The sequence below is a fragment of the Dendrobates tinctorius genome, unplaced genomic scaffold (assembly GCF_039654945.1).
Source record: "Dendrobates tinctorius isolate UK_male_01 unplaced genomic scaffold, ASM3965494v1 ptg000083l, whole genome shotgun sequence".
NCBI lineage: Eukaryota > Metazoa > Chordata > Amphibia > Anura > Dendrobatidae > Dendrobates > Dendrobates tinctorius.
Window position 1 is genome coordinate 9,272,814 of NW_027361751.1, and position 26,301 is coordinate 9,299,114.

A 26,301-nucleotide genomic window follows, 5' to 3' on the forward strand; every position below is an offset into this window, starting at 1 on the left:
CGCTTAGCTAAGTAGCTGGTAATCATTAGAACAGGGAACACATGAATGGACCTCCCAATCTCAGATTGGATGGCAGAGTTGTCAATCAAAACACCAACAGCTCAGCACGCCCCTTCACTAGATTGGACAACTGAGCTGTCACTCACGCTCACCATGTCCAAGACACACTGAACGGAGAAATCATGACAAATATATTTACTTAGAAAATTGTTGACTTGTCTAATTCTTATTTCAACCACTGTATATATAATGTTAATGGCATGCAAATTATCTAAAATGGAAAAAACACAATTTCAAAATATCTCAATTTTTTACAGTATCGAGAATGAGCATAACACAAAAATCTCCACGTTTACACGCTTTGGCTGATATCAATGAAGTTATTAATGGTTGTCTGAGGAATGTTCTGCTGCGCTGAATGCACTTTGGCAAATCATCAAGATCCGCTGCAGGCTGCTCCCTTTATTGCCGGCCAATGACGTCACAGATGTGCTCGCTGCAGGGCATGGGAGCACATGACTTTTGGATATGGGACGGATCCCCACTCCATCTTATAACAACCATCACTACAGTAAACCTAGGCACTAGAATAAATATACATTATTTTAGTTGTCAAAATGGTCACAGCTTTATTTAAATCACAGGATTAAAACAACCACAATAGGAGTCAGGGGAAGTGCTAGTACATTGGGATTCATAAGTACTGTGATATCCCCAGCTGTCTGACATACAGCAGCAGGACACACAGCCATAAAGGGGAGGCACACCTTGGCTTGCCATTAAAGCATAGCCACTAAACTTTCAGGGCACCAATGACCCTATTATACTCACTCCTGTGCTTTACCACTGTGCCCGCCTCTGATTGACGTTACCATTACAACGTCTTTGAGGCTGTGTGCCCACGATGCGATTTTTAAGCGTTTTTGCCGTGAAAACGCTGCGAAAACGTTTAAAAATCTTGTACATGACGCACCCCATGCATTCCTACAGCATTCCTCACATGCTGTGCTATTGCTGCTCTTTTTTCCGCGGCGGAATCGCATCGCGGAAAAAAATCGCAGCATGATCATTCTTTTGTGCGGAATCGCAAAGAATTGCCGCGATTTCGCACCCATAGGAATGCATGAGAATCGCTTACTTCCCGCATGTGGCTATGCCCACCATGCGGAAAGTTAAGCGTCTCATGTGCGGTTGGTACCCACGGTGTGGAGGAGAGGAGACTGTCCTCCAGGCCCTGGGTACCATACCCCTGTAAAAAAAGAGAATAAAAAATCGGGGTATATTTACCTTCCGACGTCCCGCGCTGCCTTCCCGGGCCTCGGCGTTCCCAGTAATGCCTTGCGGCAAGGTCCTGTGATGACGTGGTCTCGCGAGATCGCTATAGTAGCGCGAGACCAACGTCATCACAGGTCTCGCAAGGCATCGCTGGGAACGCTGAGGCCCGGGATGGCAGCGCGGGACGTCGGAAGGTAAATATACCCCGATTTTTTATTTTTTTTATCAATTTATCTTTTACTATTGAGGCCGCATAGGCGGCCTCAATAGTAAAAAGCTGGTCACACTTGTCAAACACTATGTTTGACTAGTGTGACCAACCTGTCAATCACTTTCCAAGCGATGCTTCAAATCGCTTGGAAAGTGCTTGAGAAAATCGCGGCAAAATCGAGAACAGAATCGCTGTGAAATCGCGAGGCAAAAAAACGCGCGATTTCTGGGAAGGAGTCCGGTTTTCATTGTGCGTTTTAAAACGCTACGTGGGCCCATAGCCTGAGGCTGGCCACCAAAGCCGAGCCTGTTCACCACCATGAGGTTTTTACCTCCTCTATTAGTTAAAATGAGTCCACCTTAACTTGTCTGCAACTTCCACCTGACTCCTAAACCGCAAAGCTGTGACGGGTTATAAATTCACATTTGACACCTTTTTTTTAATAAATCACTTTAGTAAATTTAAAAACTAGAAGTCCCTGCAAAAGCATTAAGGGAACTAAACTTGGCAAACCTCTGACTCATAAAGGAACCATGGCTGAAGGAGTGCCCTTCCCTTGGGCTTAGAAGGTTAATGCCAATGTTAACGCCTTATAGTCATGATAAAATTGGACCTGGTAAAAGATATGCAATAGCAAATTCAAAACAAAAAATACAATAAAGCATTCATCATTATAAACGTTTTAGGACCGTGATTATAACAGGGCAGGAGGGCGGGTGATGTCTTTTCCATTTCATCTCGTGAAAGAGGTAGAAAGACAAATTTACCTCCTCTATATAAATCCCTACCCCCTCTCAGAGACAGACCAGCCCCCCTCCTTACAGAGATAGTTACCTCACCTATATAAGCCCCACCCTCCTCACAGTGACACACCAGGCTCAAACATACCCTTCAGTCTTAAAGCAACATCATTCTTGCTTAAAATTGACACCGCTATACACACAAAACTGCAGGAGTTAAAAGATCCACCCGTCCCAAAGTCATGCTCTCTTCTGCCTAGTGCTCCAGTGGTTTATTTTCAGCCATGCTGAGGCTACTCACAATAACATGAGCAACATGCAGCCTGGCATTATCATGTTGAAAATGGCTCCTGGGAGACTTTGTAGAAATGATTGTACCACTGGTTCCATGATTTATCCATTCTCTACTGCAAGTTAAACTGGCTGCTAGTGAAATGGACCTGTATTTGTAATATGCACTTTATTTTATGTTTCTCCATAGGTGACAGCACATGCTCAAAACACATTTCATTCACTTTTGTAATAAACTACTATTCAAACAATCTGTAAAATCATGCATATGGTGAATACTGTATAGAAGGTTGATAACAGTAAGGGCTACGTTATGCGACTTACCAACATTTTTGTTTGTAGGACATAAACCAACATCAGATGTTGGACAGTAGTCATCAATTATAAAGAGCCTTTAAAATTCACAAACAAAACAATCAGCAATCTAAAAAAGTCAGACACCACATTACATCATAAGTTACATTTATACACATTTTTCATTTTTATATTAATCAAAAACAGCCCATTTTTCTTACACTTGTAATCCATTTCGCCTCCATTATTTTATAATCCATTTTAATTAATGACGTCAGAAATGTCTGAACTGTTGAACTCCGCAATGGATCAGAACAGAAGTAAAACGAAGGTCTTCTGTTTTTCATCCATTTTTACAAATCCCCTTAGACTTGAATGGACGAGTCTGATCCACAAAACAGAAAAAGTATAGGCCATGCACTGAGTTTAACGGATGAACACACGGATCTGTAAAAAATAAAATGAGTGAATGCTTCCCTTAACCCCTTCACGCCGCAATCCATTTTCGTTTTTACGTTTGTTTTTTGCTCGCCTGCTTCAAGGAGCCATAACTTTTCTATTTTTCCATCAATATGGCAATGTGAGGGCTTGTTTTTTGCGGGACAAGTTATACTTTTGAATAACACCATTGGTTTTACCATAACGTGTGCTGGAAAATGCGAAGAAAGATCCAAGTGCGGTGAAATTGTAAAAAAAAAAAAGTGCAATTCCACAGCTGTTTTTTTTTACCATCTTCACCAAATGCTAAAACTGACCTTCCATTATGATTCTCCAGGTTATTACGAGTTCACAGATACCAAACATGTTTAGGTTCTTTTTTATTTAAGCGGTGAAAAAAAAATACAAAGTTTGCTTATAAAAAAAAAAAAAAGGATCATTTTCCGAGACCCACAGTGTCTCCATTTTTCATGATCTGGGGCTGGGTGAGGGCTTATTTTTTGCATGCCGAGCTGAGGTTTTTAATGGTACCATTTAGTGCAAATAAGATCTTTTGATCGCCTGTTACTGCATTTTAATGTAATGCTGCAGCGACCAAAAAAAACTTAGTTCTGGCGATTTGACTTTTTTTTTTTCACTACATCGTTTACCGATCAGATTCTGTTTATATCTTCATAGATCGGGCGATTCTGAACACGGTGATACCAAATATGTGCTTGTTTTTTAATTGCTTTATGTTGGATGGGGCGGAAGGGGGAAGATTTGAACTTTCATATATTTTTAATAGCATTTTTTGTTTTTAACTTTTCACTTGCTTCAATAGTCTGATGATCAGATCGCTTGTGTGTAGCAGAAATGCTCACTTGCTATGAATCCGGCAATGACAACCACAGGGGTCTACCGCAGACCCCAGGTAGTCATACAAACCCATCGGCGACCCACGGTCATGTGATTAGTGACGTGTTCCAGCGCTATCTCATTAAATGTCGCTGTCATGGATTGATAGCGTCATTTAACAGATTAACAGATGCGGATGGATCGCGATTCTACCCGCGGCTGTTAGGGGCACATTTCAGCTGTTCAAAACAGCTGACAGGTGCAGGGAAAGATGTGAGCTCAGCGCCAGAGCCAACAGCAAAGAAGGTAAAAAAGTAAACACAGCCCTTCAGTCAAAAACAGGAAACAACAAAGAAAACAAACTGCTGTAACAAGGTCCACACGTTTGCGGTTAGCAGCCCACTCTGCAGAAACACAGGATCAGTTTTTCCTCCTCAGGACACAAACCACTGGAGGTCCTCCCTCCAGTCCTGCTAAACAAAGACAGCCTCTGAAGCCCACCTATTTAAGCCCCAGACCGAGACTCCTCCCACATGTCACTGAACACATGACTGTGACATCACACGAGTCTTGTATGCACACGGCGGTGCCGACTCTGCAAGTGTAGAAAAAGTGGACACCCTCCCACCCACTCTTTGGATATCCACATAAAAGCCAGCCCATTTATACAACCTAACTTAACCCTTTTCTGACATCGGGCGTAAATTTACTCCAATGTCGGACTCCCTCCCCTTGATGTGGGCTCCGGCGTTCAAAAGTACAACTAATCCCACAGAAGGCAAGCCCTCACACGGCCATATTGACAGAAAAATAAAAATGTTATGACTCTGGGAAGGAAGGGAGCGAAAAACGAAAACGCAAAACCGAAAAAAGCTCCAGGGGTTAAGGGGTTAAACTTTACAACACTTAGTATGCTGGAGAAAAACACTCTGGGTTTTGCATGACACGGTTAAGCGTAGTGACACATATCTCCCCTCCAGAACATTACCAGTGACTCTGTCACAGTGGTCAAAAACATAAATTTTTCCAAGCAGAAGACGGTTCATAAATAGGTATTTTTCCCGCTAACATTTTTTTGTTTGCTTTTTAAGCATTTTTAAGAGTTTTTAGGGTGTCTTTATACTGGAGTTTTCCAGAAGGTTTTTTGACTCCATTAAAAATTTAAGTAAATTCTAGCATGTTTTTAATATAATTTTATTACAAAACGCTCAAAAAGATGCCACACTATGATGGTGCACACATGGGATGGGAGATACAGTGCAGAATTGTTAATATCATTACTAATCATTTGGGACACACCCCTCCATCTTTATGGATACAAAGGGGTACCACCAAAAAAACAAGAATTACTTATCTTTAATTGAAAAGTAACATTTTGAAAACATGAATTCCTTCAAAATACTGATGATATGCACTTGTTACAATGTTTTTTCCACTGTTTGAAACATTTTTTATATTCTTCTGAACAGTGTAGAATCCATTGGGACAAGTGCATATGGATAGTATTTTGAAGATTATTAATGTTTTCAAGATGTTGCCTTGAATAAAAAAAAATTTAAACATCGTATATACTAGTGTACAGTATAAGCTGAGATTTTTAGCACATTTTGCTGAAAACGCCCCCCTCAGCTTATACACGAGTCAATTGTCCCAGAGCACCGGGGAGAAGTTGGGGGAGTGGCGGAGCAGTGGGTCACAGAGGCAGGAGCCGGAGGCTGTGGCTAAAGCCTGTGCCGCTGCTCTAATAGCGCACAGTGCCAGCTGCAGCTGCCGGCTTCCAGCACACACATCCTACTCACCTACCTGCGCGCCCTCGTTGGCACTGCATCCCATTCGTTCCAGCGCCAGCAGCTCTTCCGGCTAAGCGCTCACGTGGCCCCACTCATTAAGGTAATGAGTATGCACGCCTTTCCACTCCCATAGGCGTGGAGTGCATATTCATTACCTTAATGAGCAGGGCCAAGTGATCAATCGGCCGGAAGAGCTGCTGGCACCGGAACGAGGTACAGTGCCAACGAGGGCGCGTAGGTAGGTGACTAGGATGTTTTTTTTTTTTGTTTTTTTTTAATAGGAATCATGCATACAATGACAGGGATGGGGGAGCCGTGCATACAATGACAGGGACGGGGGAGTCATGCATACCAGGACAGCGACAGTGGAGCCTTGCACACAATGACAGGGACGTTGGAGCCACGCATACCAGGATAGGGATGAAGGGGACAAAGCATATCCGGCTTATACTCGAGTCAATAAGCTTACCTAGTTTTTTTGAGTCAAAATTAGGCGCCTCAGCTTATACTCGGGTCCGCTTATACTTGAGTATATACGGTAAGTAATTCTCTTTTTTTTTGTACCCTCTCATATGTTTATTCCAAACAAAAGGAGAGAACTAAATATTTACCCTAAATTCTTATATATTAATTTAAGTAGACACATTAAATACAAAACCAAAAGAGGACAACTTAAGAAAAAAAAACTTTAAAATTGATAATTAATATACAATTTTATTTAGTTATATAGACACCAACAAGGATTTTGATAAAAATAACAATAAAAAATTCCTATAGAGGGAGCAGGTCAGCATACATTGCAGACAATATAAAGGGTTATCCTCCCGAAAATACAAAATTACAGAGATGTTGGAAAGCAGAAAAAAATAATTATCTTATTCAATATAAAGTGCAGTGCATATGTGCATATTATTAATTATAAATCGGCCATCAAGTAAGCCATCAAAGTAAGGAGTTAAACTACCCACCTTGATTCATGCTGTGTATGCAAACGCTGCCACCTCACACTCCAACGCGCGTTTCACACGTTGCTTCGTCAGGGAGTGACACATGTGCTCTCATATGTGCACATGTGCTTCCCTCTTCCATTAACACACCCCCTGACAAAGCAGGTTGAAACATGCATTAGAGCGTGGGGATGACAAGTCCACACAGCAGCTGAGTATGTACGGTATGTCACTTGATATTAGTAGTTGCTCTTGGGTTGTGCCTTCCTGTGCTTGGTTATACAGTAGTGTTGAAAATAATAGCAGTGTGTTCAAAAACATTAATCACAAAATCTTTATACTAGTTTTTATTTCCATCATTGGGAATATTGCACACTGTTTTCTAATTCAAAATATGAAGAGAAATGTATATCATTTTTAACTACTTTTACAGAAACCAAAAAATGAACATTGGACTGTTCTAAAAAATAGCAGTGTCTGCATTTGTCTTTACAAACTCAGAATATGCACTATTTTTTGAGGATCACTAACGTAATATTTAGTTTTATACCCACAGTTTTTAGAACTGCTTCACATCTATGTTGCATAGAGTCAACCAACTTCTGGCACCAGTCAACTGTTATTCCAGCCCAGGATGCTTGGACTACATCCCACTATTTTTGTGGCATTTGGTAGCTTTGCCACAGAAACTGAATTTTTGATGTTACCCCACAAGTGTTCCATCGGATTAAGGTCCAGGGAATGGGCTGGCCACTCTATAACCTTAATTTTTTTGGACTGGAACCAAGATTTTGCTTATTTACTGGAGTGTTACAAGTTGTCTTGTTGAAACACTCATTTCAAGGGCATATCCTCTTCACCATAAGAAAACATGAGCCTTTGCCATTCTGGCTATTCTTCCATCCATCTGAATGGGCAATCTTCCGTTTTCTTCCACGTGTCTCTGGTTTGGCTTTCAATTTTAAAGCATTGAAGATCATTTTAGCTGAACAGCCTATTATATTTTACCCACTCCAATCAATTTTTTAATCAAAGTCTTCTGAACCATGTCTTGAACTACCCATATTTCTCCGGTTTTCAAGGAGAAATGCATGTACATGCCCTGGCTTCACCTGATTCACACCTGTTTCTTCACAGAATGACTGACCTCACTAATTGAACTCCACACTGCTATTATTTTGAACACATCCCCTTTCAATTAACTATTCTACTACACAGACTCAAAAACATGCAGACCATGAATGCGGAGTCTGTTGGTTTTCTTTGACTCTACTGCACCGACTGGTAAATTGTTTGACATATAATTTATACCAAAACCAGTGATTAATTTGGTTAGTCATATTGGACTGCTATTATTTTGAATACTACTGTACCTATAGATGCACGTCTCCATCTCTATACATGTATCTTTTCAGCCTGGGCTATTAAAGTACATACTAAACTATATACTACGTGTATATTTCCAGTATTTGGTGTATATTTAATGTTTGGATACACATGTATCTTCAACATTGCAAATTGCTATGCCTTACTATATACCTCTAGACTGATGCATACATATATTTATGCATAGATATGCTATTTCTACATTTCTCTTTATAATTAGGCTGCTAAATACGCTGTACGATTATTTCATCTCTACTGTCATTTATCCCTTTTTCTGCAGTTACCTTGCTTTATTTAATTTTTTTTTTATATTTCTTAAACTATTTCTAATAAAATATACTTTAAACAATGTGGGCATTCTCTCTTGCACTGTATAAACTCTGAAGTTGCTCTCATTTGCGTCACAGTGTTACCCGTTACTGTTGTGTGGGTTAAATGTAGGATTTTGTTGTTTTGCATATTACATGAGGCGACTGTAGCCCAGCTAGTTGGCTTATATTCCTGTTTATGCTATACCGCTGTTTGTTGGGTCGTACATTGGCTTATAGGTGATCTCTTTAGTTTGCTTGTAAAACATAATAGCATTATAGTGAGCAAAACGGGTCAAATGTATGTTAATCAGGGTATGTGCATACGGTCGTATGCACATACCCTGTGTGGACCCTGTTGTCGTGCATTTGCACTTATTTGCCATACTTTGTATTAATAAAGGCATTTTTATTTATATTTCTTTCTCCTGCCTTCATTATTTTATATGTATATATATTTTTATATTTATTAATATTATTAGTGATTATTATTTTGGGTGAATATATTTTGCAATCGCTATGTGATTTATATATATATATATATATATATATATATATATATATATATATATATATATACACACACACACATACAGTATACATATATATTTATTTATTTTTTTCCTCTTAATGTACACATGGTTTGTATAATATTTTTTACATTTTTTTTATATTATATATACAGTCATATGTTAAAGTTTGGGCACCCCTATTAATGTTAACTTTTTTTCTTTATAACAATTTTGGTTTTTGCAACAGCTATTTCAGTTTCATATATCTAATAACTGATGGACTCAGTTATATTTCTGGATTCAAATGAGGTTTATTGTACTAACAGAAAATGTGCAATCTGCATTTAAACAAAATTTGACCGGTGCAAAAGTATGGGCACCCTTATCATTTTCTTGATTTGAACACTCCTAACTACTTTTTACTGACTTCCTGAAGCACTAAATTGGTTTTGTAACCTCATTGAGCTTTGAACTTCATAGCCAGGTGTATCAAATCATGAGAAAAGGTATTTAAGGTGGCCACTTGCAAGTAGTTCTCCTATTTGATTCTCCTATGAAGAGTGGCATCATGGGCATCATGGGCTCCTCAAAACAACTCTCAAATGATCTGAAAACAAAGATTATTCAACATAGCTTTTCAGGGGAAGGATACAAAAAGTTGTTTCAGAGATTTAACCTGTCAGTTTCCACTGTGAGGAACATAGTAAGGAAATGGAAGAACACAGGTACAGTTCTTGTTAAGCCCAGAAGTGGCAGGCCAAGAAAAATATCAGAAAGGCAGAGAAGAAGAATGGTGAGAACAGTCAAGGACAATCCACAGACCATCTCCAAACACCTGCAGCATCATCTTGCTGCAGATGGTGTCACTGTGCATTGGTCAACAATACAGCACAGTTTGCACAAGGAGAAGCTGTATGGGAGAGTGATGCGAAAGAAGCCGTTTCTGCAAGCACGCCACAAACAGTCGCCTGAGGTATGCAAAAGCACATTTGGACAAACCAGTTACATTTTGGAAGAAGGTCCTGTGGACTGATGAAACAAAGATTGAGTTGTTTGGTCATACAAAAAGGCGTTATGCATGGAGGCTAAAAAACACAGCATTTAAAGAAAAACACTTGCTACCCACAGTAAAATTTGGTGGAGGTTCCATCATGCTTTGGGGCTGTGTGGCCAGTGCCGGCACCAGGAATCTTGTTAAAGTTGAGGGTCGCATGGATTCAACTCAGTATCAGCAGATTCTTGACAATAATGTGCAAGAATCAGTGACGAAGTTGAAGTTACGCAGGGGATGGATATTTCAGCAAGACAATGATCCAAAACACCGCTCCAAATCTACTCAGGCATTCATGCAGAGGAACAATTACAATGTTCTGGAATGGCCATCCCAGTCCCCAGACCTGAATATCATTGAACATCTGTGGGATGATTTGAAGCGGGCTGTCCATGCTCGGCGACTGTCAAACTTAACTGAACTGGAATTGTTTTGTAAACAGGAATGGTCACAAATACCTTCATCCAGGAACTCATTAATAGCTACAGGAAGCGACTAGAGGCTGTTACTTTTGCAAAAGGAGGATCTACGAAATATTAATGTCACTTTTATGTTGAAGTGCCCATACTTTTGCACCGGTCAAATTTTGTTTAAATGCAGATTGCACATTTTCTGTTAGTACAATAAACCTCATTTGAATCCAGAAATATAACTGAGTCCATCAGTTATTAGATATATGAAACTGAAATAGCTGTTGCAAAAACCAAAATTGTTATAAAGAAAAAAGGTTAACATTAATAGGGGTGCCCAAACTTTAACATATGACTGTATTATTTGTCATATTTTATTATTTTTTATTATTTTTTTCATTATTATTTTACACATTCTCTATTTTTTCCAATTACATATATATATATATATATATATATATATATATATATATATATATATATATTTTTTTTTTTTTTTTTTCTCCTCCTCCCTTATTTTTTATCCGTATCTTGGTGGTGATTTAGGTGTCACTTCCGGATCGTGTTGCACATACACTAAAGCCCCCGTTACACACTGCGATATCGCTAGCAATATCGCTATAAAGTCACCGATTTTGTGACATTGCAGCGATATTGCTAGCGATATTGCTGCATGTGATACTTACCTCTGACCGGCTCCCCCGCTGGTTATCGCTGATCGCGCGAGAAGCTGCTGGACCATTTCTCGTCGGTCACTTCCTGCGGCGCTTCCTGCTGTGACGACGAGCGACGCGTGGAGCCGGGCGGGAGGACGCAGGATTGCCGCGTCTGACAGGTAAGTAACGATCCCCGTCCCCAGCGATGTCGCTGGTGAGATCTGCCTGAGTGGCAGCTCACTAGCGACCACTTAGCGATGCACCAGCGATCCTGACTGCGTCATATCGCTGGTCGGGATCGCTGGTGCATCGCTAGGTGTAACGGTACCATAAGAAGTAGAAAACAGATGGAAAAAGTTTGAGTACAGGATTTATCAGATTAGAAGATTAGAGTATTTTAACAGTATTCTGCTATGTTATTTGAGAGCAGCATGTAGGGGCAGAAATGCAATTAACTTTTGTTGGTGAACATAGATAAAACACTGGGATAAATACACTTTAATGACAGCTCTCGTGACATGTTTATTTCAGAAATTGAATCCCCCATAAATTTTCAATGTTTTAACCAAAAGATCTTTTACATGCATCATTTCGTCACAAAAAAAAGGAAAAGAATTAAAAAAAACAAAAAAAAAAAAACCTTTTGAAGTACGAGTCATCTTCATCCTCATCACTGCCTTGGATTGAATCATCCACCATTGTTTCATCGCTGTCATAATCAGCATCGTTTGGAGTTTTCTTGGACTCAAAATCAACCCCGTCCTTCATGTTTATCAATGTACCCTGTCCTGTAATCCAAGAGGACACGCTTAACCACATAAAGCTAAACTCTACATTTATGTCAGTCTGAGTATGAGCACTGGCCACTGTACCACACACACACACACACACACACACACACACCTCACCCATTCAAATCTATCGGTGAGCAAAAAAAAAAAAAAATTCAGATTCCATATGGGGTCACATCATAGCATTCCATTTTTTTAATCACATTTTTTTTTTTTCATTGATTTTTATAAAGATTTACACAAAAGAAAAAAAAAAGGGGGAAGAACAACAACCAGACAAACACTGGAGAAACACAGCTCTCCACCCCCCAACCTTAACAAACATTATTCATGCATTATTTATACATCTTGGCTCTGTAAAGACAGCATAATTAGGTGAACAAATATTTGAACGTAGTAACAATAGTCAAACCAATTACATATAACTTTTGGAAGCACTAATAACATTTTAATTAATTTTCAAAGAAATTTAATTTGAGGCATCATATAAACATAACTCAAAGCAAGCCAAGGTGAAATCTCCTCAGTTCCCTAGATGTCAAACCAGAGCCATCAATCCATAGACCCCATATCTTGTAAATTTAGAGATAGCATCTCTTTTTAGGTATATGTCTTGTTTCAAATTTACTAAATAGTTAACTTTATCAATAAATTCTGATATCATAGGCTCCTGATCTGCTATCCATTTTTGGGCTATCAATTTTCTTGCCATATATAACATACGTGCCACTGCCATTTTGCCGTACTCATCAATAGACAGATCTTCAACATATCCCAATATACATACTAATGTTGTAAGCGCTACATCAACTGAATAATCCCTGTTAATCGTTGCTACAACAAACACTCCTCCAAAAGGCCAAGTTAGGTCAGTTCCACATCATATGAAACATATCTTCCATGTTAGTTTTGCATCTAAGACAGTGGGGACTTGAACGAAATCCTATGTTAAATAAGAATTGAGGTGTCCTGTATACCTGTGTATCACATATATATGGGACAGTCTATGGAATTCACATAAAGACAGCTGTGGAACTCTTTCCAGTATATCTGACCAGTGATTTTCCTCTATGGGTCCCATTACACTCTCCCATTTCTCTTTTGATCGCATCGGCTGGTCTGTCAATAGAATCTCTAAGAGAATGTTATAAAGTAATGAGATCAGTCCAGAAGAACTGTGTAGATTAGCTATTTTATGTATTATTGAGTTTCAGGGTACCCCTCCTTCCAAAACAATGCCTTCCGCCCGATATGCGTCTCTAAATTGTAAGTATTTATAGAAATCAGAGGGAGGTAACCCATATTCACTTTGCAGCTGTGAGAATTCCTTAATCACATCAGTTATCAGCACTTGATTAAGTGTTTAAACCCTTGGCGCTCCAGGAGCCACACCCCACCAGTTGGTATAGATTTGGAAGCCATGGAGTGTTCCATAATGAAGTAAATTTTGAAACACCTTCTATACCTTGTAATTTTTTCACCATGCCCCAAAGTTTATGACGTAACAGCATAGTCGGTATTTTGCCTCCAAGTGTCCCAAAAACATGCGCGCCTCCAATACCTCATAGAGTTTATCCGAAATAGTGCTGTAGCAATGTACGCTAAGCTCCACCTCCCCCACCGAATATGTTGAAGCTGAGATGCCACATAATATACCCATGGGTTAGGAACCGCAAGCCCTCCCATTGTTTTATTTCCTTTGCAATGTTTCCAGTTTAATTCTCCGAGTCTGTTTGCCCCATATTAAGTTTCTAAATTCCTGAATGACTTTAAAGAAAAACCTCTGATTTATCCATACTGGGGAGTTGTGTAGAACATACAGTAATTGTGGCATCCAGATCATTTTGACCAGGTTAGCACGGCTGACAACGGTAACTTAAGGGCCAGTCACACTAAGCGAGATCGCTAGCGATATCGCTAAAGTGTCACCGATTTTGTGACGCAGCAGCGATATTGCTAGCGATATCGCTATGTGTGATACTTACCTCCGACCGGCTCCCCTGCTGGTTATCGCTGATCGCACGAGAATATCCTGGGCCGTTTCTCGTCGGCTGCTTCCTGCTGTGACGACGAGCGACGCGTGGACGCGGGCAGGAGGACGTCTTCATCGCCGCGTCTGACAGGTAAGTAACGACCGCCGCTATGTCGCTGGTGAGATCTGCCTATTTGGCAGCTCACTAGCGCCCCTGACCGGGTCGTATCTTTGTCGGGATCGCTGGGGCATCGCTAAATGTGACGGTACCTTTAGACCAGGCACCTAGTTTACCTCTAAATTTAATTAAGACTGGATCAAGATTCAACTGCTCATAATCATTTTTTTCCGATATATTGATGCCTAAGTATTTAAACTCCGATACCACTTGTAAACCAGAGTTAATGTAGTGGGAAGTATTCTCATCTGTATTATCCAATGGAAGTATAACTGATTTGCTCCAATTTATCTTCAGACCAGAGTATTTTCCAAATGTTTCTATCCTTTCCATTGCTATAGGAAGGGACTCAGAAGATTTAGCCAGAAAAAATAAAGTGTCATCAGCGTATAATGCGACCTTCTCTTCACTATTCCCTCCACAAAACCCAACTATTCCTGGATGCTCCCTGATAACCGATGCCAGGGGTTCAATGGCCAGTGCAAAGAGCAGGGGAGACAACAAACACCTCTGCCTCGTACCTCTACACAGTCCAAAAGCAAGGGAGAGGTGTCCATTTACCCGAATTCTAGCCATCAGCCTACCATACAGCAATTTAACCCATGAAATAAAACTAGGTCCTATGCCAAACTTTTCCAACACCGCCCATAAATATTCCCACTTAACAGAATCGAACGCCTTAGCAGCATCCAGAGAACACACAGCTATATCCCCAGCACCATCCATCGGCAATTGAAGATTAAGAAACAATCTTCGGATATTAACCGCTGTGGATCTAGAAGGCATGAAGCCTGAATGATCAGTATGGATAACTGTAGAAATTACAGTATTCAATCTAGACGCCAGAACCGTCGCAATAATTTTAACATCAGTTGACAATAAATATATGGGCCTGTATGAGTTAGTGATTAATGGTTTTTATTTGGCTTAGGTATGACTACTATCACCGCCTCTTGCATTGAAAGGGGTAGGATTGCCCCTTTCACCGCCTCCTCGAAGGTAGCCAGCAAGTGGGGAATGGAATATTTCCAAATTTCTTATATATTTCTGTGGGAAACCCATCTAGTCCTGACGATTTATTAGCCATAGAGGCTACGGCCATTTGTAACTCCTACAGCTGTAATGGTCTATTTAAAAATTCATTTTTTCACATCAAGAACTAAAAGCATCTATTCGCGATCTCCCTAGCAATAAAAGTCTAGGGCCTGATGGTTTCACAGCAGAATTCTATAAAGTATTTTTTGATCAATTGTTAATATTACAACCGTTTAATTCCATATCAGAGTCTACTGTCTTTCCTCCCCATTCCGCAATGGCACAAATTGCAGACATTCACAAACCAGGGATAGACCCCAGCTCATGTAGTAACTATATATCTTTATTATATGTAGATTTAAAATTATATGACAAGCTTTGGGCCAATAGACTTAAATCACTCCTCCCTCATTTAACCCCTTTCTGACATTGGACGCACTATTCCGTCCATGTGCCCTGGCACTTAATGCCCATGGCCGGAATAGTATGTCATACACCCTCAGCCACGCTCACTGTGGGAGCGCGGCTGATCGCGGCCGGTGTCAGCTAATTCTCACAGCTGACACCCGTCACTAAAGTGGCTCCTGCCACTTTAACCCCCGGAACACTGCGATCAAACATGATCGCAGAGTTCCGGGAGCAGGCAGAGGGGCTGTCAGGTCTGACAGACCCTCTGCCTTTGGATCGGAGACTCTGCGGCATGATGCGGGGTCCCAACCGCTCCCATAGTAACCCGATGTCCCCATGATGACATCTGGGTTACCAGAGCTCAGAGACGTCCTGTCATGCGCAGTAAATGTCAGGAAGTCTCTGACATCAGTGTGCACGGCTGACAGCTTATATGGCATGCAGAACTGCATGCCATATAAGCGATCAGCCTGCACAAAATGAGTGTTCATCTGTAAGGACCCGACCAATAAAACTGTCCCACTTGTTAACCCCTTTAGTGAATACCATTTAAAAAAAAAAAGTGGAATAAGACGTGATCAAAAAGACGGATTTAAATATGGTACCGCTGAAAATTCATCTGGAAAAATAAAAAAGTTAAAGCTCTCAGAATAAAGCGATGCAAAAATAATTATTTTTTCTATAAAATAGTTTTTATTGTATAAAAGCGCCAAAACATAAAAAATATAAATGAGGTATCGTCTTCATACTGACCCGAAGAATAAAACTGCTTTATCAATTTTACCACACACGGAACGGTATAAACGCCTCCCCCCCAAAAGAAATTCATGAATTCCTGTTTTTTGTTCATTCTGCCTCCCAAATATTGGAATAAAAAGCGATAAAAAAGTCACCTGCCCAAAAATGGTACCAATAATAACGTCAACTCGTCCCGCAAAAAACAAGACCTCATGTAACGCTGTGGGCCAAAATATGGAAAAAATATAGCTCTCAAAATGTGGTGATGCAAAAACAGTTTTTTTGCAATAAAAAGCGTCTTTTAGGCTATATGCCCACGTAGCGATTCTTAAGCAGAATATTCCTGAGCAGAATCGCATACCCTGTTCCCGGGAAAACGCATGCGTTTTTTGACGCCCTTTTTTAAGCGTTTGTCAAGCGCTTTAGCATGTCTTTTCCTATGCGTTTTTGCCCATACAATTGATGGTATGCGGAATCGCACGCGATTCCGCAAAATTAATGAACATGCTGCACTTTTTACCGCTAAACGATTCTGCGGCGGTAAAAACCGCAACATTGGCATGTGCGTTTTCAGTTAGGAATGCATGGAATGCTTTTTTTTTTTAAGCATTTCTGCGGCAGAATCTCGCGTTTAAAATCGCTGCGGAAACGCTTAAAAAACGCTACGTGGGTACATAGCCTTAGTATGTGACAGCTGCCAAACATAAAAACCCGCTATAAATAGTAAATCAAACCCCCATTTATCACCCCCTTAATTAGGGAAAAATAATAAAATAAAAAATGTATTTATTTCCTTTTAACTATTAGGGTTAGGGTGGGGATTAGGGGTGTGTTAGAGATTTAGGTTTGTGGTTAGGGTTATGGTTTGGGTTGGGATTAGGGTTAGTGGTGTGTTGGGGAAAGGGTTGGAGTTAGAATTGGGGGTTTCCACTGTTTAGGCACATCAGGAGCTCTCCAAACACAATATGGCGTCTGATCTCAATTCCAGCCTATTCTGCGCTGAAAAAGTCAAACGGTGTTCTTTCCCTTCCAAGCTCTGCCATGCGCCCAAACAGTGGTTTACCCCCGCATATGGGGTATCAGCATACTCAGGACAAATTGCACAACTTTTGGGGTCCAATTTCTCCTGTTACCCTTGGGAAAATACAAAATTGAGGGCGAAAAGATCATTTTTGTGAAAAAAATAAGATTTTTTATTTTTACGGCTCTACATTATAAACTTCTGTGAAGCACTTGAGGGTTCAAAGTGCTCACCACACATCTAGATAAGTTTCTTAGGGGGTCTATTTTCCAAAATGGCGCCATTTGTGAGGAGTTTCCACCATTTAGGCACATCAGGGGTTCTCCAAACGCGACATGGCGTCCGATCTCAACTCCAGCCAATTTTGCACTGAAAAGTCAAACGGTGCTACGTCCCTTCCGAGCTCTGCCATGCACCCAAACAGAGGTTTACCTGCAAATACAGGGTATCAGCGCACTCAGGACAAATTGTACACCAACTTTTGGGGTCCAATTTCTCCTGTTCCCTTGGAAAATAAAACAAATTGGATCTGAAATACATTTTTTGAGAAAAAAAAGTTAAATGTTCATTTTTTTTAAACAATCCTTAAATTCCTTTGAAGCACCTGAAGAGTTAATAAACTTTTTGAATGTGGTTTTGAGCACCTTCAGGGCTGCAATTTTTACAATAGTGTCACTTTTGGGTATTTTCTATCATATAGACCCCTCAAAGTGACTTCAAATGTGATGTGGTCCCTAAAAAAAAATGGTGTTTTAAAAATGAGAAATCGCTGGTCAACGTTTTCACCAAATTTCCGTTTTTTTTCACAAATAAATGCAAGTCACATCAAAGAAATTTTACCACTATTATGAAGTACAATATGACACAAGAAAACAATGTCAGAATCACCGGGATCCATGGAAGCGTTCCAGAGTTATTACCTCATAAAGGGACAGTGGTCAGAATTGTAAAAATTGGCCTGGTCATTAACGTGCAAACCACCCTTGGGGGTAAAGGGGTTAATACACCCAGACCAGGTGGGTTTTGTTCCAGGAAGAGAGGAGCGAAATAACACTTTGAGAACAATAGATATTAATCATGCGCACACTCAAAAAAAACCTTTAATGATCCTACTGTTTGATGCCGAAAAGGCTTTCGATAGGATCTCAAGGTCTTTTTTCTCTCAAACCCTGAGCCACATCAGTTTGGGTCCTGTATTTACTTCAAAGATCTTAGCCCTCTTACCTCTCCCCCTCAGCCCAGCTAAAAATTAACAGCTCCCTTTTGGCCCCCTTTACTATAAAGAATGGCACTTGACAAGGTTGCCCCCTTTCCCCAATGTTGTACAACCTAATACTGGAGCATCTTATGGAGGCCATATGTGCTAATCCTGAAATACGGGGAATCAAAATGGAGGGTTCAGAGTATTTTCTGCATTTGCTGATGACCTGCTAGTTTATTTAACTGATCCTCACACCTTGCTTCCTTTCCTGATGTCTGAGATGGCACGTTTTAGTAGTTGGTCCAATTTTAAAATCAATCTCGAAAAATCTGAAGCCATAAATATTTCCCTACCCTTGCAAATGGTGAATGTTCTGAAAACTAATTTTCCATTTAAATGGCCCTCAAATAATCACATTAACTACTTGGGTACCATTATTTTGGCGGATTTATCAGAATTGTTTGACTTGGAACTTTAGTCGATTTTTGTCCAGATTGGAAGGGGATCTTAATTCCTGGAACCATGGAGAGTTCTCCTGGTTTGGCCGGGTTAACATCCTCAAAATGACTGTATTGCCTAGACTTTTGTATTTACTACAAACTAACCCGATATATATCCCATCCTCCTTCTGGATGAGGGTCCAACGTAAATTCAGTCAATTTGTTTGGTCAACGGGACGCCCAAAAATTCGTAATACTGCTTTGGTGCTTCCAAAGGATTCTAAAGGTATAGGTTTGCCAGACTGCTGAAAATACTATCTGGCGTCCGCCATTCAAGAATTTAAGATATTCTGCACTGTAGAGGATCTAAACTGTGGGTACATATAGCCTAAGAGTATTGTCATACATCAGTTTCCACTCTACCATGGACTTGGCCTAATTTGGCCCAAAACAACATCCCTATTCCATTTAGTCTCAGGCAAACACTCAAAACTGTCCACCTTCCCAGTATAAAGGGAATTCTAAATGACCTATTAGGACCGTTATCCCCAATAACAGATAACCCAAAGTTTCCATCCGGTGTCTCCTCAAGCCTTTTTCTGGGTAGCTCCAAGAAAAACCTCTTGCGTCTTTATCATGTGGCCCCTCAGGGTGTATTGCATTTGAGTCCCTATGTAAGGCTCCCACTAATCCTACGCATGCAATTTCCGATATCTATAAGCTTCTATTAAGTATTGATCCGGATATGCTTCCTCCTTTTTGTAAGGCGAGGGAAAGGGAGCTCCATCAAACCTTTACAAAAGAGCAATGGTATAAATGTTTCCATCTCTCTCATAAATCTTATATAGCCACTAAAGCTCAGGAAACTAGTTATAAAATAGTACCTAGATGGTATTGTGTTCCTTCGGTCTTACATAAATGGTTCCCGGGAGTATCCAACTTGTGCTGGCAATGTGGGGCCCACGTGGGTTTGATGTCGCATATATGGTGGGAGTGCCCGGCCTTGGCGGCCTTCTAGGAGGGTGTTCTTAAAGCAATTAAAGAAATGACGGGGGTGTCAATCCCTAAAAGCCCGGAAGCAATTCTACTATTTATGTTTCCCATGCCTAAGGATGCTTTTAAGAAATCGTTAGTGAAATACCTTCTTCAGGCTGCTAAGGTGGTAATTCCACGACACTGGAAGTCCTTAGACCCGCCTTCGCTAGAGGAATGGTTTGGAGAGGTGGCTAAAGTTCACCGGATGAAATCCCTGATAGCCCATACACAAGAGGCAGATAAAGTGGCTGCAAAATATGGTTTCATTGGGAATCCTTATCCTCATTAATGTACCAAAATATGCTAAGATAATTGCTATCTTACCTTTTTACGATATTTAAAATGCCGGTATCATAGTTCATGCTCAGTCTGCCTTAGTGATTTGTCCTCATGGCCCCTATAAACATTTCTTCTCTTTTCTCTTCTCGTTCTTGTTATTTACTTTAACAGGTTATCAATTGTCTTTGCAAACTACTGTTGATACCGTACAGAGTAGTTTGTTTTCATGCTACTATACTACACTACTAAGGGCAGCACGGTGGCTCGGTGGACAGCACTGCAGCCTTGCAGTCCTGAGTTCGAATCCCACCAAGGACAACATCTGCAAGGAGTTTGTATGGGTTTCCTCCGGGTACTCCGGTTTCCTCCCACATTCCAAAGACATACTGATAGGGAATTTAGATTGTGAGCCCCATCGGGGACAGTGATGATAATGTGTGCAAACTGTAAAGCGCTGTGGAATATGTTAGCGCTATATAAAAATAATGATTATTATTACTACACAATTCTCCATTTCAGTAGTTACTATTCCATATGATGTGTTCTTTTGAACCTGTTGATATGTTTGTTTTTGTGGTGTATTATAAAACAATAAAATTTTGAAGAAGAAAAAAAAAAAACAAGCCCTCACATGACTGAAGGCAGAAGGCTGAAGAAGCAAGCGGGCGAAACGCGCATCGGGGAGCAGGGGCTCACAACCATCACAGTCGCACTTTCCACTCCTCTTGAAATTAGTAAGTAAAACTTGTGGATATACTATCTATTGATTGTAGTGAGATTGGGTGTTGTTCACCTCTAATTCTTTTGCTTGAGGATATTATTTGTGAATTATACTGAGACTTTCACATGGGAAATTGTACTGAGGCGCTATATGGGGCTAATTCGATAGGCTTACATGCTTTATATGAGAAATGCCATGGGCAACAATATATTTGAATTATAAATTATTTCCTATATACTGCCTTTTGCTTCCCCCTTTTTTTGAGATCTTTTTCCATTTAAAAATACCCTATATAGCAAACAAATTAACAAGTGTACAGAGGTGTATTCACTCTTCCGTGTGGTTTTTTGTCCCCTTCGGGGTATGTTGACAGTAATTACATGTATGTAGCATGTTTTATGTATTTTTAATATGTTTCAAAATAAAAGTAATTTTTTAATAGTATATGTTTCTCTTCTTGTGTGGTGACGGCCTTGACAGCTGCCCTACCAGATTGATTCATGTGTTTTGGAAGTGCCATTTTTTGACATTTGGTCAATTGTGATTTAATTGACCTGAGGTCTGCCTGCTCTAACGGTTCATAAGGGTCTTTCTGTAAATCATTTAGGACAAAACTGAGGGACGGAGCTACGTATTGTGGGTCTAATACGCTGAGTTGCCTTAATGAACCTCACCACCCAGGAGTGATCTGCTAGAGGATAATCAAAAAAGGACCCCAGGGCTGAAATTTGTACTTTTAATGTACTAGACCTTAGACCCTTATCGAAGGCCGCTTGAAGAAAATCTAGCACCTGAGGAATATTAGGATCCTGACTAAAGGATATTGGGCTTGCGCACTGTGCGCAAATTTTTTTCCAGACCTTGAGGTATATGGCTGAGGTAACCGGCTTTCTACTCTTTTGCAAAGTAGATATGACTGACTCCGACAAGCCCCTCGATTTCCGGATCTCCTTCTCTGGATCCAGGCTGAAAGGTGCAGGAACTCTAGATTCTGATAAACGAGAGGGCCCTGCGTCAGAAGATTCCGTTGTAATGGTAGGAGAATTGGTTCCTCTAATGCTATCTGTTTCAACATCAGGAACCAGCTGCTTTTGGGCCAGTACAGGACTATTAGAATAACTGCCGTCTGACATTCCTGGATTTTCCGTAGAACTCTTGGTATTAAGGGCAGTGAAGGGATGGTGTATGCTAGCTCCATATCCCAGTCATGTGCTAAGGCGTCTACTGCAGTCGGTTGTCTCCTGGATCTAATGAGAAGTCTTTTGCCTTTGTATTTTTCTTTGAGGCGAACAAGTCTATTTTTGGGGAACCCCAGACCCTGGTAAGTTGCGCAAAGACCTCCAGATTTAAGAGCCACTCTGCGGGCTGTATTTTCTTCCTGCTGAGAAAATCTGCTGCCTGGTTCTTTTCGCCTTTCAGATGTACCGCCGTTATGGATCTTACATTGAGTTCTGCCCAGAATATTGTCTCTGCTAAATCCTGCAGTTGACGGTGTCTCAGTTCTCCCTGATGTAGCAGGAAGGATACTGTAGTCGAGAATACTCTGATGTGAAAGTTGTGCAGCTGCCTCTGGCATCTCATCTCCTCAGTGCTTCCCAAACTGTTCTGAGCTCCCTGAGGTTTGATGAGCTGTTGCTCACTGATGTGGGCCACTATCCCTGGAGGTAGCGCCCCTCTACATGGGCTCCCCAGCCACTGAGGCTTGCGTCTGTGGTAATGTTTATGCATGGGGACAATCTCCAGGGTTTTTCCCTGTTCTAGATTTGATATGTCGGTCCAACATGACAGGGAACGTCTTACTTCTTCGGATACAGTCATTCTGCTGTCCAATGAAGCTTCCTTCCCATCCCATGCCGAAAGGATCTCTCGTAATATCCTTGAGTGAAATTGGCTCCATTGGACGCTTGAAATGCACAAAGTCATTAGGCCCAGAACGCTCATGGCCTTCCTGATAGAGATGTATTCTCGCTTCTGTAGGATCTAAGCTTCCCGTTTGACTGTTCGTTGTTTGTGGGATGGAAGGAATGAGTGCTCCTGTTCTGAGTCCAGGAGTACCCCCAAAAAATGTTTCCTTCTTTCTGGCTTGAGACTTGACTTTTTCAGGTTTATCACCCATCCTAGCCTCTCTAGAAGCGACATGGGTTCTGTCAGATCTTTTGAGTCCACCACCAGCAGCAGGTCGTCCAAGTACGGGACTGTCTTTTACCCTTAAGAAGGCCATCACTTCCGCAATGAGTTTTGTAAAGATTCGAGGTGTGGAAGAGAGACCGAATGGTAGGCATCGGAATTGGAAATGAAGTATTTTCCCTTGGTCTTTTATTGCGAACATGAGGTACTTCTGATGTGAGGTATGGATGGGCACATGGTAATATGCACTTTTGAGATCTAGCATACACATTACCAAATTCTTTTTTATCAGCGGTATGACTGATTTGAGGATTTCCATCTCGAAGCTTGTAGGACACCCACTGGTTTAATGGTTTTAAATTTATTATGGTCCGGTATTCTCCTCCTGGCTTTTTTATGGAATAATGGCCATGAAACTGCTGTGAATGGGGTACCGGGATTATGACTTCTAATTCTATGAGTTCCTGTATGCCCTTTAGAAGATGGACCACGTGGGACTGGCTGCGAGTTACGCAGTTTCTTCTGGGGGGGGGTATCAGGTTGAGTTCCACCCTGTATCCTTGAGCAATTGTCTGCAGAATCCACTGATGTTGGGTAATTTCCTGCTATCCCTCTAGGAAGTACTGAAGCCTCCCCCGATGCGTCTTGCGTCATTGTCTTCCCAACGCAGTCCCCTGGTCTCGAAAGGAGCTCCTACCCGTGCACCCTTGGGGTAGCTCCATCTTCAGGTTTTACCCTTGCCTTCATAATCCTGCCTCGGGTGGGATCGAGTCCTCCGAAAGTATGGCATTTTCTTTTGCTTTTGTTCTGGGAAGCCCTTCTTATCTGATACTTTCAGATGTGGTTTTCTAGCTCTTCTACCCAGAGACTCATTGATCTGGCTACTGAAGTTGCCGCTATGTTGGCTTTCATGATGGATGTGGATGCTTCCCACGCTTTCTTAAGGAGGTCTTCCGCTCTTTTGTCCATAGGATTCTTAAGGCCCGATGAGTCCTCGAATGGGATAACTGTTTTCTTTGATACCCTAGCTACTGGTATATCAATTTTTGGTATTGTTTCCCAAATCTTAGTCTCCTCCGGGTTAAAGGGAAGGCGGAACTTAAGTCCCTAGGGACCACCAGCTTTTTTCCCCACTTATTCCCATTCTTCTAGTATCATTGCCGTTACGTGATTATTCACAGGAAATACTCTGTTCCTTCGAGCCCTCAGGCCGCCGAACATCTCCTCTTGAACTGTCAATGGCTCTGTGGAGTCCTCTACTTTCATGGTACCCCGGACCATCTGCAATAGAGTGTCCCTGTCCTCAGATGAAAATAGGTATCTCTTCTGTTCTTCAGAAAGGAATATTGAGGAACTTTCACCTTCTCTGGGTCAGAGTAGTCCGACACTTACCCTTCCTTGGAGCTTGGATCTATGTCCCATCTGGGTCTCTTAGGAGAGAGAGGTTGGGATGGTCCTAGTGTAGCGACACTAGCCTGAACCCCTTCCCTGATCATGGCTCGTAAGTTGGTCAATAAAGAGGTCTGTTCCTGTTTAAGCAGCTTGGCGATGCAAGTTTCACACAGCTTTTTGTCATATGCTTCAGGAAGTCTGGTAGAGCATAATGGGCACTTATTGGACTTCCTTTTGACTACTGTCATGGATCGCTTAGGCATCTCCTTGTCCTAGAAGGCAATATGGAAAGGAAGGTCCTGTAGCTATTTGTATCTAGCACAGCTGAGAGACCCTCGCTATACCCCAATCACATGGTCCAAGGATGGCTCTAAGGACTGGACGTCAGGACGACTAGCACTCTCCATCTTCACTAAGTCAGTTGTGCTGTCAGACGTTCGTCTTAAGTAGTCTGCCTTACCTGGCTTCAAGACATCTGATTCGTCCTCCTTCCGAGCTCAGCTGCTGCCAATATTGGTGCAGCAGGTGTTCCTACGGACTGCACATGCGCCCAGTGGAACGCACGCTGGCCGGACGGAAGTATCCCTGCTCGGCACCTGTTTCCCCCTGGGTCCTGAAGCCACACTCCCAGGATCTGACCCGGCGTGCCCCCGACAACGAGGAGCCGCCGAATCCTGCATCTCCGGACACGCCCCCCGGAAGTCGTCACGGCGGCGGCGCACCGGAAGTGAAGCAGGGAGACGCCGGTCGGTAGTCTTTCCTGGACCGAGAGGCTCCGCCCCTGGAACACGACCACGGCGTGCGCCCCAGCCAGAAGTTCGGGCCTCCCGGCCATCCATTCTGAGGACGCCGCCGCAGCAGCTGCAGCCCAGAGCCCTTTTGCGGAGGGATGTGGCCGACACCATGAGCGCACAGCTCAACCGGCCGTTGAGGGACCTCTTGCGGTGTCAGCGGTGCTGTGGGGCTTGTGCCACCGAGCCTCCACCACCCCACAGCCCCCTAGGGAGGGATGGGGTCTCGCCGGGATCATTCCTGCTCGACAGTGTTAGGGACGGCGGAACGCACTAAATATTAAATAATAGAAAGTGCGTTCGCCGCCCGGGGTCCACCGTGCAGTAGGTGTTAAAACCGCTGCTTTACAATGGCAGACACGCTATATGGCGGTATAGCACACGCGGGTTATAACGTCACCCGATGTGCGCTGGGCGTACTCTGTTGATTCACAGAGTCGCTAAAGGCATGAACATACAGTTAGGTCTATATATATTTGGACAGAGACAACATTTTTCTAATTTTGGTTCTAGACATTACCACAATGAATTTTAAACAAAACAATTCAGATGCAGTTGAAGTTCAGACTTTCAGCTTTCATTTGAGGGTATCCACATTAAAATTGGATGAAGGGTTTAGGAGTTTCAGCTCCTTAACATGTGCCACCCTGTTTTTAAAGGGACCAAAAGTAATTGGACAATTGACTCCAAGGCTATTTCATGGACAGGTGTGGGCAATCCCTTCGTTATGTCATTCTCAATTAAGCAGATAAAAGGCCTGGAGTTGATTTGAGGTGTAGTGCTTGCATTTGGAAGGTTTTGCTGTGAAGGAAACATGCGGTCAAAGGAGCTCTCCCTGCAGGTGAAACAAGTCATCCTTAAGCTGCAAAAACATCCGAGAAATTGCTACAACATTAGGAGTGGCAAAATCTACAGTTTGGTACATCCTGAGAAAGAAAGAAAGCACTGGTGAACTCATCAATGCAAAAAGACCTGGGCGCCCACGGAAGACAACAGTGGTGGATGATCGCAGAATAGTCTCCATGG

General features: G+C 41.7%; 1 protein-coding gene across 1 annotated transcript in view; it reads right to left on the reverse strand.

Annotated features, from left to right (window-relative positions):
- LOC141097057 (uncharacterized) overlaps positions 1-26,301 on the reverse strand; it is a 154,953-nt gene that overhangs the window by 105,088 nt on the left and 23,564 nt on the right. The window contains exons 2-3 of the mRNA XM_073584014.1: positions 11,787-11,934; positions 2,842-2,909 (exon numbers count right to left, since the gene is read on the reverse strand). Coding sequence (XP_073440115.1) covers positions 2,842-2,909; positions 11,787-11,914 — 196 coding nt within the window. The 5' untranslated portion in view covers positions 11,915-11,934. The remainder of the gene's footprint in view (positions 1-2,841; positions 2,910-11,786; positions 11,935-26,301) is intronic.